This window comes from Bidens hawaiensis, unplaced genomic scaffold (genome assembly GCF_021521415.1).
Source record: "Bidens hawaiensis isolate Kalapana, Puna unplaced genomic scaffold, B.hawaiensis_p1.1 tig00028244_1, whole genome shotgun sequence".
Taxonomy (NCBI): Eukaryota; Viridiplantae; Streptophyta; class Magnoliopsida; order Asterales; family Asteraceae; genus Bidens; species Bidens hawaiensis.
Window position 1 is genome coordinate 139567 of NW_027494597.1, and position 20923 is coordinate 160489.

The following is a 20923-nucleotide window of genomic DNA, read 5'->3' on the forward strand; positions in this document are numbered from 1 at the left end:
GGCTTCGGTAGCCGGAGTAGTGTTTGTAAAAACTGTGTTGCCGGTATTCCCCCCAATAGCTGGGGTTGTGGTTACCGGAATTTCTCTAACCATCTTTTGTATAAAGTTTTGAAAAAACTGGAGAAAATTGTAGTTCTAGCTTTATGCACGGATGGCGCCAATGAAGAAACACTAACCGGACCCCGGGCAGGTTACTGGTAACCTGGGGGTTGGAGAGATGTTTCCCACGAGGGGTTAGACCCTTGGAAGATGGTTCTTCTGATAACCTGCAAAACAGACACCGTGAGCTCGTCACTGAGAAGGGGGGGGGTTCCTCCTTGTGACCACCCTCCGGCGTGAGAATCAGACTAGATTGCTCTTTAAATATAAAAGTATATTAAGAGATTGCTAGAGCAGATATCAGGTATATTATGATGATAATGTAATAAGATATGATAAGATGAGATGATCATACCATTTGTGGTATTTATAGCCGAAGGTAGGTTTCCAAGGGGTTTAGCCGGCCCAACACGCTACCAACTGTAACCTATGCACGTGCCCTGCCTGTGAGTGGTGGATAGGTAGCGGCTGACACAGAGCAGGCGTGTCGTGCACTCTTCCTCTTCTGCCAACTACAGGCTAGGCACGTGGTATGGCAGGAGTTGGTGGGTAGGCGGCGGCTATTGGTCACAGTGCTGTGGCGTGCTGTCTGCCATGCTGCTGTCAGTGAGCTGTCGCATCTCTGATCAGATCTTTTGCCCATACCTCGTCAGGTACAGTAAAAGATCCTTCAGTATACGGACTGGCTTATTTGGGCGGGAGTATTCCCCCTCCCGCCTCTGTGCGGGATTGCTCCCGGCTTGGCTCATTCCTTCAGGTGACACTGAACGATTGAGAGCTAAGTGCCTTGTGCGTGTAGCCATGCTGCGCGGGTGGCCTTCCCTCATGGCTTGTATCCGAGGCTGCGGGAACAGGCGGAGTCCTTCACCATGGGAGGCATTTCCTGCGGGACCAGCTTGCATACTGCGCGTAAGGACGTCACTTCTCTGAGCATGGTTGGTCCTGCGGATCCAGTTGGTCTTTGCGCAGACGTCCCTGTTTAAGGTGAGTCTTGCGGGTCCAACTGGGCTCTGCTGGGACCTACCTCTTCACTGTTGATAAAATCTGGTAGCCTATCAGATTTCAAAAAAAAAAAAAAAGACTAGTTGCCGTTGATAAAATCTAGTAGCCGATCGGATTTCAATAAAATCTGGTAGTTTGATGGTTTGTAAGAAGAATAACAGTAAAACACTTGATGGTTTGTAATTGGCTAAAGAAGAGAGGGCGGTTTGAAAGTTTTTTAGACAGAAAAGATGTAGTGGTGGCCTACAAAATTATTTTTGACATGTGGTGCCCAGTCAGCAAATGAAAGATTTTTATTTTAAGGGTGTAATGGTGTTGTAGCTCCGTATATATATGTATGTATGTATATCACACACATACTAATATATATAATAGTATTAAATCCAAAACACATCCGGCGACAAACCCCACCCTCCCTGTCGCCCCTCTTATCACCCGGGGGGGGGGGGGGTTCCTCCAACCTGTTACCGGGTTTTGTGGCCCATTACACATTGCCTAAGGCTATTCTCTATGGTGGAGGGCATCGAAGCCCCCCACAGTGCCATGTCATCGCCACGTTGAAAACGGGGCTTCGAAGCCCTACTCCATAACGCGCCGCTGTGGTTTAAAGCCACTTGGGCGCCCTAATATATATACATATATATATGTATGTATGAGAGAGAGAGAGAGAAAAAGAAGGGGGCGGTGGTTGTGAAGCCAGGCACCCCTTGAGCGGCCCCCTGAACCGTGTCCCTTCCACGCCCATAGCGAAGGGTCTGATAGACACTTTTTCATTGGGTTGATAATAGAGGACATTTCGGTCATTTTCTCTAACCCCCCAATACCAAATTCAAATACAGGCCTCACTCTCCCACACTGTACACTTTGATTTGAAATCCAACAATGTCAAACACCACCACCACCACCACCACCACTGACAACTTCTTCTCATCACTAATCTCCGATGTCAAAACCTACACCGGCTCGGATCCTCTTCACCCGTGGCTCAGGTAACAATAATAACAACAACAAACCCCTAACTCTATTCATTGCACACTTTTAATCCCAAATTATTTAAACCTAGTTAAAATTAAACACATTATATTAATTAATCTGATTGATTGGTTTAATAACTTTATTATTATTACAATTACAGAGGAATTAGGAAGATGACCGATTCATTACCCCCTCAGCTACTCAACCAGAAGCTTCCTCGCTTCCTTCAGAAATGTGTTCAGTCTTTCGAAACCGATACTCGTTACCGCAACGATATTCGATATCTTCGCGTTTGGATGAAACTGGTAGCATTTGATTAGTTCCTTCTGTTTACTTTATTTTGGAGATTTTAGTTTGTGTAGAATTAGATAAATTTAGGGATGTAAACGAACCAAACAAGGTCTTGTTCGTGTTCGTCTGTTAAGATTTTGTCGGATAAGCGAACGAAGTTGCTTGTTCGTGTTTGTTCATTAAGGAAATGAATTTGTTCATGAACGGTTCACGAACACAAACAATGTTTTATTTGATTAGGTTTACAAGCAGACACAAACGAAAACCACAGGTTTGGTCCGACTATCTAGTTTGTGTAGATATTCGGTACCTTCGGGTTTGGATGAAACTGGTAACTTTAGTTAGTTGATTAGTTTCTTTTGTTTACTTTGATTTTCGAGATTTTAATATGTATAGCTAGGGTTTCGTGTTTGTTCGTTAAGCTTTTAGCGGACATGTGAATGGTTTACGAACACCTGAATGGATGGAATTTGTTGTTCGTGCTCGTTTAATAAGGAAATGAACGGTTTACGAGCAGACACAAATGAACGCAAACAATTTTTTATTTGATTTGGCTAACCGAGAGAATGGTCAGTGTCAATGGTTTCAGTCTGACTACCAAGTTTATGTTGGCATTTTTTTAACTTTCAATATTCTTTTGTTAATTTACATATATGCTAATCATAAGATAAAAATTTAGGGATGGAAATGAATTGAACTGAACGAGGTCTTGTTCGTGTTTGTTTGTTAAGCTTTTGTCAGGAAAGTGAACAGATCACGGACAACCTAAATGGACGGAATTTCTTGTTCTTGTTTGTGTTTGTCTATTAGGGAAATGAACTTGTTTGTGAACGGTTCACGAACACAAATGAACGAGAATGGTTCGGTGTCGACTGTCGACGGTTCGGTCTGACTGCCAAGTTTGTGTTGGTGTTTTTTTAACATTCATATTTATGTGTTAATTTACATATAATTTAATCACGTAATACGCGTACCTATTTTTGTTTTATAGTTAATAATTTTGCCTAAATCTATATGATAAGATTAGAAATGTCATAGAAAATGTTTAAAACCTTTTAATAAACAAACATTAACGAACATAAACGGACATAAACACACACTATCGAATGTTCACGAACACCACAAACATGGCCTCTGTTCGTGTTCGTTCATTTAGTTAATCGAATGAAGTTCCTTGATTCCTAGTTCATGTTCGTTCATTTATTAAACGAACGAACTACCGGCTGAACAGTTCACGAACAGTTTGTTGAATGTTCGGTTTGTTTACAGCACTATGTCTAGCCATATTATTAGGGTTTTAAAAGTTTGTGATTTATGTTTTTTTTGTTTATGTGAAGTTGGATTATGTTGACGATCCTGGTGCTGTTCTGGAGCATATGAAGGCGAATCATATCGGGAACAAAAGGTCATTGTTTTATCAGGCTTATGCTCTTTATTATGAGAAGATGAAAAAGTTCAATGAAGCTGATAAGATGTACCATTTAGGGGTGCAAAAGTAAGTTTCTGCTTTTCATTATCTGAGAATTTAGTTTTCAAATACTTATTTTTTGAATAATCAGTTTGATTATTAAAAGGGTGGATCTAATGCGTTGTTACAGTTGATTATCTAATTTTAATTATTCGATAATTGTTACTAAAACACGCATCCAAACGACCCTGAATGTTAAGGTTACCCTAACTAGTAATGATGTGGCAGTCTTGCAGAGCCTGCAGATGAGCTTCAAAAATCATTTGATCAGTTTCTTCTAAGATGGGAAAAACACAAAAACAAAAGAATTCAGGTTGGTTTTTATAAACTTTACTGTTTTAAGTTTCTGTTTTTAATTAATGTCCAAAATGCCCTTCATTATTTAATCACACGCTAATGTCATGCAGCGTCGTGAAGGGCGAAGTACTAGAAATCCTTCAGCAAGAAGCTTACAGAAGGATAGTTTACCTCCAACACAATTTAAACCGAGAAAACTGGAGGACAAAAGAGTCAATGGAGGTGAACTAGAAGAACCAGCTGGTGAAAACACAGTGGTGGTTGTTGGAAAATCAACAGCTGAAGATGCACGCCATCACGGGCTCGTGGAGCCCACTATCAACACTAAAGAAGCCATGGAAGCAATAAACAGCATGTTTCGGGCTCCATTAGGCCCAGAACCGTTTCAGAAGCACTCAAATAAAAGCAAAGCAAACGACTTCAAGGTGTTTAATGACGACGACTCAGATGACATGGTTGACCGATCAAACGCAAACCGACACGTGCAAGAACCGTTTCAAAAGTTCAATGCAAATAAAAGCAAAGCAAACGACTTCAAGGTGTTTAATGATAACGACTCAGATGACATGGTTGATCGGTCAAATGAAAGCCGACCCGTAGAGGAACCATTTCAAATATATTGTGATGATGAAGATGATGAAGATATTAAAGATTGTAAGAAAGACAAATTTGACCACAACATGGATTCAAACATTACACAAGGTGCATTTGTTTTTCCCAAACCTAAGGATGTTTCTCTAGAATGTTCTAAGAGGGCCCCACCGCCGAAGTTTAGAGAAGATACAGTTGTGTATCGGTTCGTGGGGTCGACAATATCAGACGAGCCAAAGGTGGAAAATGTGTGTCATCATGGACTAGTGGAACCAACAGTGAACTTAAAGGAGGCCATGGATGACATTAATAGTATGTTTGGAAAACCGATAGAATTTGTGAGGCAAAGAAGACCGAGAAAGCAAGAGAAACCGTTTGAGGTCAAACAAAATTCCAGCTCGTTTTTGATACTTCCGGATGATGAAAGCGATCAAGTTCAAGAAAAGATTTGCAAGCCGAGTGGTTCGTCTTCAAGAAAAGATGATGATTTGTTTGAGCAAACCGTTTGCACAAAGCAGGCGATGGATGATATTAATAACATGTTTGCAATGCCATTGGACTTCTAAAGATCTATTTTGTAAGTGCTTTAATAGGTTCTGTTATTTCTCAAATTTTTATCATATTGTCAAAGCACTCAACACTATCTGAATCTAATCATTAAACATCACTTGATAACTTTAGTTTCATATTTGTTAATAGTTTAGTACAAACAATGTTAGGTGCATAACTGCTAATTCACCGAGGATAGCATAATAGAATAAACTCGAATACAACATTATGAAGTTTAGTGAGTGATTTCTGGATCACAATTGGTAGGTCGAAAAGCCAACGGTCCAGATGCATACACAACTGCTTCATAATTCTTTCCAAACACCACCTTGTTCTCATATCTTAAAGGAGTGCCATTGATACCATTGTTAACATTTGATAAAAGATTGCATGATTGTAAAGGAGATGACACCAGTTTCACATGGCAAGAATGAAGTGGATGGTCCAATATATAATGGGTCATCTTGAAATCTTTGAGTTCCGCATAAAAGTACCCATTTTTATCGGTCTCAAACGCATTATAGTAGCTAACTCGTTTCTTGTGGTTTTTGCAGATCACACTAACTTTTGCAGCCGGGATTGGTTCGGCGTTGGTGAGTGACAATGATCCAAAGTATTTACAACTCTGGCAATACACTTTTCCTTCCACTACAACGGTGGCGGTTTTGTCTTGTGTAGCAGGCACCTCATGGGCGGTGGCAGCTGCCGCTAGGAGAGCTAGTGGGAGAAGGATGGTGATGAAATTGTTTGTCATTTTTCTTATTATTGTTGTTTGATACTTGAAAGCAATGAGAGTTGTTTGTGGGATGAAGAGTGTTTGGGCTTATATAGTTTGTTGACATGATTAAAAAAAAATTAAAAAATAAAAAAAAGTGGATTTTAGATTTAGAGACGTGGTGGCTACTATTTAAGTTTTTGGAATTGAATTTTTAAATCAAAATTAATATTCATGTTTTAATATAGTGGTAAGTTTTTATTTTTGGGAAAATTCCCAAAATAGTCCTTTTTAGAGAGAAGTCCCAAAATAGCCTTTTTTTTTTTCTCAAAATCTTTTATAATTTGGAATGTCAAGACGTATTGGTATTATATAAAAATAAAGGCGAGATTTTGAAAGAAAGTCAGGTAAAAGACGAGATTTGAGGAAATAATGCCGTGTAAGTTGTGACATCCCTCGATTTCGGGTCAAATTGTATTTATTTTGTATTTGTTTTTATGTTGTAAACCGACCCGATTTATATCCCGAACATTTCAAATATATAAAATATTGGATTTTATGTTACTAAAACATACCCGCTTGTCTAATTTGAAAAGCCCCTTTTACGGATTTGAAAGCGGACTTAAAACGCTCAAGATACATCAAAAACGAACTTCCGGACGCGAACCGACGTGCAGACCAGCAGCAGACCAGCAGCCCCATCTTTTTTTTGTTGTTTTGTGACTTGTCTTGACCCCTCTTGCATGCAAACCTTGATATCACGCCCCATGCTTGACCCTTTCAACCCACCCTATATATACACCCCTATCCTCTTCATTAATCCCTGCTCCTTCATCTCTTTTTCTTCCAATTCTCAAGCATTCAAAGGTGTTCTTCATATTTTTTTGGCAATTTGACTTTCCAAAGTCAAACTGACCATAGTTTTACATTATAATCAACTTGTTAACACGTATTTATACTTGAAGATTGTTATACAACATATATATAATAGCACCCTTTGTACCTTCGGTGGGCATTTCTCCGGTCTCGGTCGGTTAAGTATCCAGCCCATAAGACAAAGCTACATGGAGGACTCGTAATAGTCCTTGATTATATATATTTTCCGCATCTAACCATCAAACTTGTTATACTTGTTAAACTTCTGCTCATCGTAGTTCTATTTTACATTTTGAGTTCCATGGTTATGGGTTTGTAGAGACTAGCCTCGGTTATTCCGTAAATAGCTCCAAACCGGAAGCAGAACTCTTGTTTACTAGTTTGTTTAAATAGTTGTATAAACATGTTTTATGTAATATTTGAGTTTCTAAAATCATTTTAATTAGTTCCATGGTTATGGGTTTGTAGAATCTAACCTCGGTCTTATCCCGAAACAAGATCCGAACCGGAAACCGAACTTTCGTTTAAAAACTTTGTTGTTGACTTTTTGTATGTAAAACTTTGGTATTATTATTTATAAATTATTTTACAAGTTCTATGATGTTTGGACATGTGGTAACCATTCTTGGCCTTATTCCAAGATAAAAACCGAACCAAACCGAACTAAACCAAGTTTACTCGCTTAAGACACATAAGTGTGTTTTTTTTAACCATTAAAGCTTATATATTTATTTAAAAATACTTTATAAACTGATTTTAATTATTTTCACAAAGTACTCGGAATGTTGAATCCAACTTGACCTTATAACAAAGTTTGGACCGATTAAACCGAACACTCGCTTAACGAACGTTGTTAGTTCTAAAACAATAGAACTACATACTTGGTTAAGTCTCTTTAAGATTTATTGAGTTATCTCGTACATTTATTATTTTGGAAAAGTTGACTTTGGGTTTGGTCAAGTCACCAAGACCCGAACCGACCACCCGAACACTCGTTAAAACCCGTTTTAGTATCTATATTATAAAGGGACTTGCTTTCTTGCATTTTTACCCACCTTATTACTTAACATAGGTTGAGAAAAATTAAGGGCTAGATACTTTAACCCGGTTTTGAGCAAACTTACATTTTTAAAGGACTATTATTATAATTTCTTAAATATTTACATTTTAAACCTTAAACTTTAAATTGTTTACATTTCTTATCATTTATTTTCGTTTAAAGACTTCCAAGACAACTTTTCTAATACAAAACTTCTTCTCCTTTAGGCTTCGTTCAATAAACTCATCGTTCCGGTTAATCTCCAAATCATCAAATCTTTCAAGTTTATTTATTGAATGTGAGTACTTTCATCCCCCGTTTTCACTCTTTTATATTTTGGGCATTGCAAACTTATTCAAATCCAAATGATTTATACTTGAGTCTTAAACCACAAACTTTATTGTATACTTTACTTAAATAAATGCTCGATTTGGTGGTTATATGCTTATATGCTTAAGTGCTAATGTGTTTGCCGCTTTTGGATGGTTGATTCACAAAATCCGAGTATATCTGGCATCCCCTTATAGAAAGGTGTCGTTAATGTATTCTTATTAATGATTTCATACAAAATCCGAGTACATTTGGCATCCCCTTATAGAAAGGTGTCGTTAATGTATTCTTATTAACGATTTCATTTATCTAAATTGTTGCTATTATTTATTGTTTTGTATACAAGTTGTGGAATTTCATATTATATATCTATTGTTCAAAAACTATGAAATTGCTCACCAACCTTTGTGTTGACAAAATCTATTTATGCAATGTTACAGGTTTGACTTTAGGTTGACTCGAGGACTTGAAGAAAAAACGTTATCGAGACTATTAGGATATTAGCAAAACGAAAAATATATTATTTACTATGATTTGAATTCGGTTATTGTATGAACAAGTTATGTGACTCTTTGTGTTTTTATGAATTTAAATGAGTTGATTAAATATTGTCACTTAATAGTGTCGTGTGCGATGAACAATCGGTTGCGTCTCGACGTTTCCGTCATGGTCGGGGTGTGACACAAGTCCAAATTATTTGTAATCTTGGAGCAAAAGTTCAAATTTTTCAAAAACTTTTTTACTCAAAAAAACCGTCTTGAGAGACTGTATTTTTATGTTTCTTACCTTTCCCGTCCATATTTTCAAATTCTTTGAAAAATATATTTTTTACAATTATACCCCCTTAACCACCACCACCGCCTTGAACCACCACCATCACGTTGGCCCCACCCCATCAAAACATCTAGCTCATCGGAATTTGTAAAATCTTGATTTTCCGGCACCGACGAAGCGCCAGATCGGCACCACAAGGTGTAGAATTTGTAAACGGTGTAAACAAAGGTGGCGATGAGGAAGATTAAAGAGATCTTAAGAGGGAGAGAGAGTAATAAGTTGTGGTGGTCCGGCAGTGGTATGGCATCAGGTGAGATCACCGGCGCCGGCATGGGCGACGGAGAAGCGGGTTCGTATGGGTGGCAGAAATTAGGACAGTAGAGAGTGCAATCGTTGGAGCAGAAGCAAATCTGTATGTACAATTTAATTCCGATCACAATCATTCAATCTTCACCAAATAATTAATTTTATTATTTATTATTAACATCATCTTCATCTGATCTAGAACTCCCACTAGCTTCCCCTCTATCCCCATCCAAACTTCCCAAATTAGTGTCCGGGGGTGTTTCGAGTTGGTGGTTTCCGGAAACCCATGGGTGTCCACCGGTGGTTCGTGATAGTGGTGGCCGTCGAAGGAGATGGGTCGCGGCTGCCGGGAGGCAGTGAGCAGCTCCGGAAATAATGCCTCACTGAGAAGACGCCGGAGCTCAGTGAGCAGCAGCAGCTGCGGCGACTCCGGCGAGGCTGTGGAAGGTAGACGGTGGTGGTGATGTGGTTGTGGTGATGTGGCGGCTCCAGCTCCGGCGAGGCAGAGTGAGCAGCAGTAGCTGCGGCGGCTCCAGTGGGCGGGTGGTAGTGACGGTGGTGGTGATGGGGTGGGGCCGACGACGTCGGTGATGGTGGTGGTTCAAGGTGTGGTGGTGGTGGTTCAAGGTGGTGACGGTGGTTCAGGGGTATAATTGTAAAAAAATATAATTTTCCAAGAATTTAAAATTTTGGACGGGAAAGGTAGGAAACATAAAAAACAGTCTCTCAAGATGGTTTTTTCTGAATAAAAAAGTTTTTGAAAAATTTGAACTTTGCTTAAAGATTACAAATAATTTGGACTTTACCGACATTATTTCCCCAAATCTCGTCTTTTACCTGACTTTCTTTCGAAATCTCGTCTTTATTTTTATCTTTTCCCAATGCGTCTTGACAGTCCAAATTATAAAAGATTTTGAGAAAAAAGGGCTATTTTGGGACTTCTCTTTCTAAAAAGGGCTATTTTGGAAATTTTCCCTTTATTTTTTATTAACAATAACATGATTAAGAGACAAGGTCACAAGATTAAGAGTAAACTGTGGTTTTTGTCCATGTGATTTGTTCAAATATGCGATTTTAGTCCAATATTTTCAAATTTGCGATTTTCATCCATGTGGTTTCATTTCACTTGCAATTAAATCCAATCACACTAACCCTGTTAAGTCTGGCCGTTCACGTGAGGGGTAGTTTTGTCCTCTTTTTCTCCCCAAATAAACCTCGGCTCTAATTCGCAAGCCCTCTCACGTGAGAGGCCGAGGTTTATTTGGGAAAAAAAGGACAAAAATGCCTTGAGGGGCACGCAGATGGGTTTAACGGCCAAGCTTAACGAGGTTAGTGGGATCGGGTTTAATTGCAAGTGAAATGAAACCACAGGGACGAAAAATCGTAAATTTGAAACTATTGAACTAAAATAGCAGATTTGAACAAACCACAGAGACGAAAACCGCAATTGCAAGTGAAATGAAACCACAGGGACGAAAAATCGTAAATTTGAAACTATTGAACTAAAATAACATATTTGAACAAACCACAGAGACGAAAACCGCAGTTTACTCCAAGATTAAACATTCAATCATTTAGTTGGTACAACATATACTCTTTAACATATTATAAACAAATTTATAAAGACACATTTATCGCCTTATAATATTATTTGTAACGAATTGTTTTATGTTAGTTATTACAACCTCAGTAGTGGTTAATATTATTGAAGATTGAAGACGTGAATGGCACTTATCATATGTTTATGTTTTATATATTGTATGGTTGATCTTTCTAAATAAATCATAGAATCATATCTAATTTAAACAATTAACTTTAGATGCTTAATTGCTTATTAAAAAAGAACGTATTTAATTCATGAACTCAAAATCATTTATATAACTTATTATTTTAGATAAGCCTTTCAGTATTCAATATAACTATACTAGATGTGTTATCCAAAGAGAGAATCAATACTATCCAATAAAAAAATAAATTTCAAGTTTAATAGTCATTAGATACGTGGGATTAATTATATTTTGTTTCTTGGGTTTGGATAAGTTAATGGTATTACTATGATATAGCCCGTGTATTACACGGGTTGTTAAAAAAATACAACAAAAAAGTTTTATTTAATAATATATATAATAACATACTTTATGAATGCATAAGATATAAATAATGATAAATAAAATTTTATAATTCATAAATATCTAAAAACCGCAATTAATACAACATTTAAGTTACATTTGTAACATTGTTAGTAATTCTATAAACGGTAATAGTATTAGCTGGCACCCAAGTTGGCTATTTTAGTTGAATGACATGTGAAGGAATGGTTTTGCACTTTTGCTTTATTAGTATAGCTAGATGTGTTAGTACCATCCATTGACCTGAAACTGATGTTGTACACGCCTACACATCAGAACCGAATATATACAATATGTTTAAATTTTTAGAAACTTGAAGTTATTAAATATGAGAAATTGTTAGAATTTTATTTTCAAGTATTTGATTTTTCAAATCTGCATTTGGGATGGGTTTAAAATCAGGTTTCGGGTAATGGGATGGGTAACTTTAACTACCGGCCGACGGTAATGAGTAATCGAGTACGTATACCTATAAAACATGATCAAAAAGACATACACACTTTGCTAGTTCAAACAAATGGCATCAAATCTACGAAAAAGTGTATAGCAAAATGTATAGAGTGGTGATGGTATTATTGTAAACCAGTCATTATAATGTTTGCTACGTACTCTCTCTGCATATCATAATGTTTGTTTCATATTTTACTAGAACAATATTTAGTTTGCAACAAAACTAGAATAGTGTAAGTTCAAACTATCAATTCACTCTTAGAAGATAATTTAATTTATATATATTTCATCTAACAAGATCAAATTCAAATACAAAAACTTACAATAGTCATGAAATCAAACACTTCAAAACAACATCTAAGTTTAGTGAGTGGTTTCAGGATCACAATTAGTAGGACGAAAAGCCAACGGTCCAGACGCATACACAACTGCTTCATAATTCTTTCCAAACACCACCTTGTTCTCATATCTTAAAGGAGATCCATTGATACCATTGTTAACATTTGACAAAAGATTGCATGATTGTAAAGGAGATGACACCAGTTTCACATGGCAAGCATGAAGTGGATGGTCCAATAAATAATGTGTCATCTTGAAGTCTTTGAGTTCCGCATAAAAGTAACCATTTTTATCGGTCTCAAACGCGTTATAGTAGCTTACGCGTTTCTTGTGATTTTTGCATATGACACTCACTTTGGCAGCCGGGATTGGCTCGGCGTCGGTGAGAGACCATGATCCAAAGTATTTGCAACTTTGGCAATAGACTTTTCCTTCTATCACAACGGTGGCGGTCTTGTTTTGTTTAGCGAGTGCCTCGTGGGTGGTGGCGGATGCTAGGAAGGCTAGTGGGAGGAGGATGGTTATGATGATGATGATTAATTGGTTGTTTGCCATATTTTAAGGATGTTGTATGACTTGAAGGTAAATAAAATGGAAGGTGTTATGAGGATGAATATGATTGAGGAATGTTGCATTATATATAGTTTTATGAGATGATGAAAAGATAAATATATGCACTTGGTATAAACGTGGTGGCTACTATGTGACAATTAGCTTTTAATGTTGTTTTATAAGAGTCAACACTACGTGAACACCATTGCTTATTTTTTTGTTTTTGTTTAATCTACTTTAAGATAACATGTATTTCACTAAATCTTGTTTTTAGGTGATGTATATTTATAATGATTATAAGATAAGTATCTATATAGGTGCGGTTTGGGGTGTTAACTATGTCGGGTGGACATGTTAAATTGCTAAAACCAAATAAGATTCATATATTCTTTTGTGCACATGCTTAACCTATTTATCTAAGTTAATGAGTATGGGTTTGAAACAAGGGGTAAAGTTAAAATACGAAGGAGACAAAAATGAAAAGTGCGAGAAGGATTGGTTACCACACAAAAAACCCTTTAAAAATAAATTTAAAATAATAATAATAAAAAAAATCATAACTCAAAATTAAATAAAAAACAAAAAAATTTAATATAAGAACATGTTTCTCCCATCATTCTTGTTCAAAAAAAAAAAAAAAAAAAACCCTGACTAAAAGACACAATGTCGAGATAAAGACATAATGATAAAAATGAACAACAGACACAATTATAACTAAAAAAGACACAATAGATCGCAAAATATAGCATAATGCCGAACAAAATATAACACAATATCAAGAAAAAAAAAGATACAATGTCAAGGAAAAAAGACACAATTAATGATGAAAATAAACAAAAGCCAATGATAAAAAAAAGACACAATGATGTTTCACTCAACATTGTGGGTTTTGTTTTTTTTTAGAACGAGAAAAACGGTGGAAACATTTTTGTGTTTTTATTAAATTTAAGGAAAAAAGACACAATTAATGATGAAAATAAATAAAAACCAATGATAAAAAAAGGACACAATGATGTTTCACTCAACATTGTGGGTTTTTTTTTAGAACGAGAAAAACGGTGGAAACATTTTTGTGTGTTTACTTTTTTCGTTTTTTTATTAAATTTTGAGTTATAATTTTTTTATTACGTTTTTTTATATGATGGTATCATCATGTCTCTTACAAACAATTTAGCAAAAGATTAACTAAATTATTTCATACTATTATTATATCAGCTTTTATGTTTAAGATAGTAAAATATGAATATCTTCAAAACATCCAAAACTTTAACCTTATTCACACATGCATGTTCTCAACTCATGCATGACAAAACACAACTAATAATCACTCATTTCATGCTACAACAATCATCATGGGCCCAAAAGCAAGTAAACAAAGCCAACAATGGTCCCAAATATTATCTAGTACTCATTTCTCCAATGTATTATCTATCTTAAATTTTATAGACATTCAATCATTCATTCTCTAACAATGGAGAAGCTTGTTGAAGTATCTGAACATGTAGTACTCATCAACTTTGTCCTTGGAACCAAATGCAGAGCCACCATCCACCTGCGGTCCGTAATCGCAGCCGCCTCAGTCGCCTTCAAAGTCCAAACATTATCTCCTCACAAGTTTTTGGTCAATCCACCAACTGGAGTCATATCTCCTTTATCTCAAACCACAGTCCAGATAATCCTTAAACCGCAACCGCAAGTTCCTGAGTGTTTCCCTCGCTCTGGGACTGATCGCTTTTTAATTCGTGCAGTTCGGGTTGGATCGGGTGAGTTGACTGACCCGGATGCTGTGACTGAGTGGACACATGATGTTAAGCTGAAAGTGGCATTTGTTGGTCCGTTTTTGCTTCGGCATGCGGTGAATAATGGCGACTGTGATGCGGTGAGGAGTATGGTTAAGGTTTGTCGGACGAGTTTAACTGAGTTGTCGACTCGGGAAGCTGAGTCGCTGTACCGAGTGGCCAATAGGTAGTTAAAGTCTTAAGGGTGTGTAAAGATGGTGTAAATGCGGTTTGTATATTGTTAGGCGTGTACAGGGTCGGTTTTGGGCTCAACCCGAACCAAAATCAAAAATTCGGGGTTAAGATTTTTTGGTTTTAGTTTATTAAATTTTTTGGGAAAAAAAAAACTGACCCAAATAATGAATTTGGTTCTTAATCTTTATGTTAATTAATAATTAATTGATTATTATATATTTGGTTCACACTATTTATTAAATTCTTATAAGTTACTTAAATTTCAGAATCAAAATTGATTATCCATACGTTCGATTCGGTTTGTTTTTTCAGTTTAAATAACATGTAAAACCAAATATGGTTTTTACAAAAGCATAAAACTAAATTGTCGGTTTTTGTTTGGATTCAGTTATGGATCAGTTTTTTCGGTTTCATTGCATGTTGCTACCTCTGTCATTGTGCTAACTACATTGTGTCTAATAGGTTGGATAACGCGGTTGATATGGTGAGTTTGCTACTAGGGGCCGGGTTGAAAGTGGAGTCAACAAGTGGCATCATAGAAGAGGTGGAAGAATCTAGATGGGCGGAGAAAGGGTGGTCGGAGTTACACGTGGCAGTGGCATTTGATCAGACGGATGAGGTATCAAGATTGATTAAGACGGGAAAGCATTCGACGTTGGACTGCAAGGATAACGATGGACGGACACCGTTGTATTTGGCAGCAAGCAAAGGGTATGAGAGGTGTGTTAGACTGTTGGCTGGTGCAGGTGCTAATGTGGATGCGAAGCGTAATGATGGTTGTACTGCATTGTATAGAGTGGCAGCGAAAGGTAACCGTCGGATGGTGAAAGTGTTGATTGATCTGGGAGCTGATCCTTCGATCGTAGCTGATGACAGGCATCGTTCGGCCTTAGATGTCGCCCGTGATGAAGGATATGTAAGTAGATATACTATTATACTTCTATATATAGTTAACCAATAATACACACAGCTCAATGATATTGTGGTAACAATGCAGAACGAAATTGTTGAAATCTTAGAACGAGGGGAAGACGTGTTGAATGCTGCACGACGTGGAGATCTCCTTCGCCTTGAATCTCTGCTAGAAAGTGACGCAGGCATGGATTTTCGAGATCAGTATGGTTTGACAGCTATTCATATGGCAGCCATAAAAGGACACAAAGACGCGGTAATGTTGCTGGTTGAGTTTGGTTGCGATGTGGAATGCGTGGACGCTGAGGGACGTACGCCCCTGCATTTGGCGGTGGTTGGTGGCTGCAAGGACACGGTCGAGGTGCTGGTTAACAGAGGAGCAAACTTGAATGCTAAGTGTCACAGAGGAGCCACACCTTTACAAGTTGCTCAAACAATGAAGCATGAAAGTATAACAAATTTTCTCCTCAATATTGTTTAGTTATTGTTAGTAAAATTTCACACAGTTCATATAAATAAATAAAAAGGTGATTCCATAACTTCTGTTTATGTTTTTCTTTTTAAACATTATGGTTTAACATTACATGATATTAAATCATACATTTTCGTTTACCTTTTCGTTACCGGACACCAAAAACCTTTCTGACCAACGAGGAATCTGTTGACTTTGACTTTTTATTGCCCCCTGTATTTAATTATCTTTAGTTAGTTAGAAATCAGTTATTAGTTCAGCTCTATGTATATATATAAGGGTTTGTACTTCTTCTTCAATCAATAATAAAGAATGAGAATCATGATTTGAATTTTACATGGTATCATCCAAATCGATTCTGATTTTCGTTTCGCTTCCGCGTTCAATCTTCGTTCAATTCAGTTCTTGATTCGTTCATTTCGTTCTTTCTTCATCATGTCTGCAAATTCGTCTGAATCTGTCCGAAATTCGATTCCAATCGATTCTTCCAATCCATTGTTTTTGCATCCGTCTGATAATCTAGGGATGATTCTCGTTTCCAAATCGTTCGATGGTTCAGGTTTTGGTGCGTGGAAACGTGCTATGACTATCGCTTTATCAGCAAAGAACAAATTGGTGTTCGTCAATGGCGAATTTGTCTCTCCGACTGATACTTCTCAAATTAGTCTGTGGAATAGATGTAATGATATGGTAATTTCATGGATCTTGAATGTTTTGTCTCGAGAAATCAGTGCTAGTGTTCTCTATGTTACTTCGGCTCGTCAACTATGGCTCGAACTCAATGACAGATATGGTCAAGATAACGGTGCCAAATACTATCAGTTACAGAAGAGTTTATCAGATCTTGTTCATAGTAATTCTGATGTTGCTTCATATTTCACCAAACTCAAGATAATATGGGATGAATTGTCATCTTTAAACACAATTCCGACTTGTACATGTGGTACTGCTCCTCTAATGGCTAAAAGAGATGAGGATCAAAAGCTTATGCAGTTCCTTATGGGCCTAAACTCTTGCTATGATACAACAAGAGGCAATATTCTCATGATGAAGCCGTTACCCACAATCAATCAAGCCTATTCTTTTGTTGTTCAAGATGAGAAACAGCGAGAAATTCATTCAATTTCTCAATTTCAAACTGAATCTGCCTCTATGAATGTATCATATGCTAATCATAATGATAACAAAAAGAATCAAGTGTGTTCTCACTGCAAGAAGTCAGGCCATCATGTTAGCAAATGTTATCGAATCATTGGCTTTCCAAAAGACTTTAAGTTTACCAAGCCAAAACGGGGGACTGCCAATAATGTTGAAGTAGAGTCAGACTTGCCATTTTCTGCCTCTTCACAAGAAAATAATGTTGCATCTTCAATTACTGCCAATCAGTACAATGAGTTAATGCAGCTTCTTCAGCAACACAATCTTGGTAAAGCTGCAGCCTCACAGCCTACTTCTTCCATCCACTTTGCCAATTTTGCAGGTATTCTGGCCTGTAATTCTACTTCTTTTCATTACAAATGGATTATTGACACAGGTGCAAGCGATCACATGTGTAATGATCCAAATCTTTTCTCTTCACTTCATTCAATTTCAAAACCTTTTCTTATTGGTCTTCCTAATGGTCATGTTATATCGGTTCATAAGATTGGAACAATTATTCTTCACAAACATTTAACTCTTTATAATGTTCTATTTGTTCCTGTTTCAAACATAATTTGCTTTCCGTTTCTAAACTTTGTTAAAATAATCATGTAATTGTTTACTTCTCTAATAAATCTTGTTTGTTGCAGGCCCCATCAATGAAGAGTCCACTGGTCTTGGGTGATCTCTTAGATGGGCTCTACATTTTGCAAACAAACATTCCTTCATTCAATTGTTCTAACGTGTCTTTGTTTAGTACTTCTGCATGTAATTATGTTGTTTCTAATACAACTTGGCACCACAGGCTTGGTCATCTACCAACCTATAAGATGAAACTTTTAGATATCATTTCCAATAAAAACTTGGATGTTCTTGATCATTGTTCCATATGTCCTAAAGCTAGACAACAATGTTTACCATTTCCGTCTAGTAATAGATCTACATATGCTATTTTTGATCTTTTACACATTAATATTTGGGGCCCTGACAAAGTTCCTACTTACAATGGTTGCAAATATTAACAATTGTAGACGATTTTAGTCGAACTACATGGACACACTTATTAACAACCAAAGGAAATGCTTTTTCCATTTTACAAAGTTTTCTTGAGATGGTTGAAACTCAATTTAATGTCAAAGTGAAAATTTTAAGATTTGATAATGCCTTTGAGTTGCGTAGTAGTTATGAGCATGCTACTTATCTTAAAAACAAAGGAATCATTCATCAAACAATCTGTCCACATGCTCATCAACAAAACGGTGTTGTCGAAAGGAAACATAAACATCTCCTAGAAACTGCAAGAGCCTTGCTTTTTCAGTCAAAACTTCCTTTAACGTTTTGGGGAGATTGTGTCTTAACTGCCACTCATTTAATAAACAGATTTCCTACACCGGTTCTTGGTAACAAAACCCCATATGAGGTCCTAACAAATAAACCGCCTTCTTATTCTCATTTCAAAGCTTTTGGGTGTTTGTGTTATGCTTCTACTGTTAAACATGGCCGTGATAAGTTTCAACCTCGTGCTATAGCGTGTCTATTCATTGGGTATCCTATTGGAAAGAAAGGTTACAAACTATATAACCTTACCACCAATTCTATATTTGTTTCACGAGATGTTGTTTTCTTTGCGCATCTTTTTCCATCTATCAAATCCTCTAATTCATCTTCCATCTTCCCTCCAATTGATAACTTCAGTTTTTTCTTAGATAACTTCTCAACAAATCATATTTCAAATTCTCACGAAGATGTTTCACATTCTGATTCTTCTCCATCTTCTTCCACAAATGTTCCAAATTTTGATACTCCTAATCCATCTTCTCCTATTAATTCATCATCTTCTGATCATTTAGATCCTCCTCAAGTTCGTAAAACAACCAGAACATCTCATCCACCATCTTATTTGCGAGATTATGTTTGCAATAATGTTCATCTTTCGGATTCACATCTTAACTGTTGTCATACCTTAACAAATGCTTGTCTTTCCACTGTTTCAATTCCTTCATTTGAACTTTCTAATTCTAGCCAAAACATAACTCATCACCTTGATATCTTGGATGAACCTACTTCTTATAAACAAGTTGTTCAATTCCCAGCTTGGCAAGATGCTATGAACAAAGAATTTACGGCTCTTCAAAATAACAACACGTGGTCGGTTGTTGATCTTCCTTTAGGGAAGAAACCTATCAAGTGTAAATGGGTTTACAAGATTAAATATAATGCCAATGGGACTGTTGAAAGGTGTAAAGCCCGTTTAGTTGTGAGGGGGGATACACAAAAATTTGACATTGATTATAATGAAACGTTTTCACCGGTTGTAAAGATGACAACAATTCGTTCTCTCATGGTGATCTAGATGAGGAAATTTACATGTCACCTCCTCCTGGTATGTCTTTACCTTCTAATCAAGTTCTAAAATTGCAAAAGTCTCTTTATGGCTTAAAGCAAGCTTCAAGACAATGGTATGGCAAGCTATCAGGTGTTCTTAAATCAAAAGGTTATGTGAGATCTGGTAATGAATATTCTTTGTTCACTAAATCAATGGGCTCGTCTACTGTCCATGTGGTTGTTTATGTGGACGATATTTTGGTAACGGGGAATAATGTTGAGGAGATTACTTCATTAAAAGAGTTCTTACATCATACTTTTCAAATTAAAGATTTGGGATCTCTGAATTATTTTCTCGGGATTGAAGTTTTGCATCATAACAATGGTCTTATTCTATCACAAAGAAAATTTGCCAAAGATATGTTAGCTGAATTTGATGATGTTATTCTTCATATTCAAAATTCTCCTCTTCCCCCTCATTTACAGTTGAAAGCTAATGAAGGTGAATTGCTTTCTAATCCTTTGCGATACAGGCAGTTAATAGGTAAGTTAAATTACCTAACACATACAAGGCCAGATCTCTCGTTTGCAGTTCAATTCCTGAGTCAATTTATGCAAGAACCACGACATTCACATTGGAATGCAGCATTGCATACTCTATCGTATGTGAAAGGCACTTATTCACAAGGATTATTTTTTAATAATTCGGATTCTTTTTATCTTCATGCTTACTGTGATTCTGATTGGGCCTCTCGTCCCAATACTAGAAAATCCGTCAGTGGTTATTTTGTTACACTTGGAGGATCACCAATTTCCTGGAAATCAAAGAAACAACCAACGGTTGCTTTAAGTTCAGCAGAAGCTAAGTATAGATCCATGAGACGGGTCACAGCTGAATTAGCTTGGTTGACTAGATTATTACACGAGCTACATGTTCCTAATCTTACTCCTATACCTCTCAAATGTGACAACCAAGCTGCTATATACATTGCTAAAAATCCGGTCTTCCATGAACGTACAAAACATATAGAGCTTGACTGTCACTTTGTCTGTGAAAAACTACAAGAGGGACTTATTACTTTGTCACATACTAGGACTACGGATCAACTTGCGGACATATTTACAAAGAGCTTGGGTGTTCCACAGCATCAAGATATTCTGCACAAGTTAGGTGTTTCTATACCACCTACTTGAGGGGGGGTGTTGACTTTGACTTTTTATTACCCCATGTATTTAATTATCTTTAGTTAGTTAGTTAGCTAGAAATCAGTTATTAGTTCAGTTCTATGTATATATTAGGGTTTGTACTTCTTCTTCAA

The 20923-nt window shown here is 36.8% G+C and overlaps 4 protein-coding genes across 4 annotated transcripts; 2 read left to right on the forward strand and 2 right to left on the reverse strand.

Moving 5' to 3' along the window:
* Positions 1-1983: 1983 nt before the first annotated feature.
* On the forward strand, positions 1984-5888 carry LOC143576588 (uncharacterized). Its single transcript, XM_077060645.1, has 6 exons — positions 1984-2090; positions 2237-2381; positions 3705-3862; positions 4064-4148; positions 4243-5300; positions 5443-5888. The coding sequence occupies exons 1-5, from the start codon at positions 1984-1986 to the stop codon at positions 5287-5289; spliced, it is 1542 nt and encodes a 513-aa protein (XP_076916760.1). The 3' UTR covers positions 5290-5300; positions 5443-5888.
* LOC143576589 (non-classical arabinogalactan protein 30-like) lies at positions 5508-6026 on the reverse strand. Its single transcript, XM_077060646.1, has one exon. The coding sequence runs from the start codon at positions 6024-6026 to the stop codon at positions 5508-5510; it is 519 nt and encodes a 172-aa protein (XP_076916761.1).
* A 6228-nt stretch (positions 6027-12254) lies between these two features.
* Positions 12255-12785, reverse strand: LOC143576590 (non-classical arabinogalactan protein 30-like). Its single transcript, XM_077060647.1, has one exon. It carries the CDS (start codon positions 12783-12785, stop codon positions 12255-12257), a length of 531 nt encoding a protein of 176 aa, XP_076916762.1.
* Positions 12786-14049: 1264 nt separating this feature from the next.
* Positions 14050-16148, forward strand: LOC143576591 (protein VAPYRIN-LIKE-like). Its single transcript, XM_077060648.1, has 3 exons — positions 14050-14747; positions 15218-15671; positions 15753-16148. Exons 1-3 carry the CDS (start codon positions 14254-14256, stop codon positions 16146-16148), a joined length of 1344 nt encoding a protein of 447 aa, XP_076916763.1. The 5' UTR covers positions 14050-14253.
* Positions 16149-20923: the final 4775 nt, after the last annotated feature.

Excerpts from the sequence above, each read along its gene's own strand:
- LOC143576590 (XM_077060647.1), bottom strand. The coding sequence starts at position 12,785 with ATGGCAAACAACCAATTAATCATCATCATCATAACCATCCTCCTCCCA.
- LOC143576591 (XM_077060648.1), top strand. The coding sequence starts at position 14,254 with ATGGAGAAGCTTGTTGAAGTATCTGAACATGTAGTACTCATCAACTTT. Across the intron at positions 14,748-15,217 it reads CTGTACCGAGTGGCCAATAG|GTTGGATAACGCGGTTGATA; the intron begins GTAGTTAAAGTC and ends TGTGTCTAATAG. Across the intron at positions 15,672-15,752 it reads TCGCCCGTGATGAAGGATAT|AACGAAATTGTTGAAATCTT; the intron begins GTAAGTAGATAT and ends GTAACAATGCAG.
- LOC143576588 (XM_077060645.1), top strand. The coding sequence starts at position 1,984 with ATGTCAAACACCACCACCACCACCACCACCACTGACAACTTCTTCTCA. Across the intron at positions 2,091-2,236 it reads CCTCTTCACCCGTGGCTCAG|AGGAATTAGGAAGATGACCG; the intron begins GTAACAATAATA and ends TTACAATTACAG. Across the intron at positions 4,149-4,242 it reads ACAAAAACAAAAGAATTCAG|CGTCGTGAAGGGCGAAGTAC; the intron begins GTTGGTTTTTAT and ends AATGTCATGCAG.
- LOC143576589 (XM_077060646.1), bottom strand. The coding sequence starts at position 6,026 with ATGACAAACAATTTCATCACCATCCTTCTCCCACTAGCTCTCCTAGCG.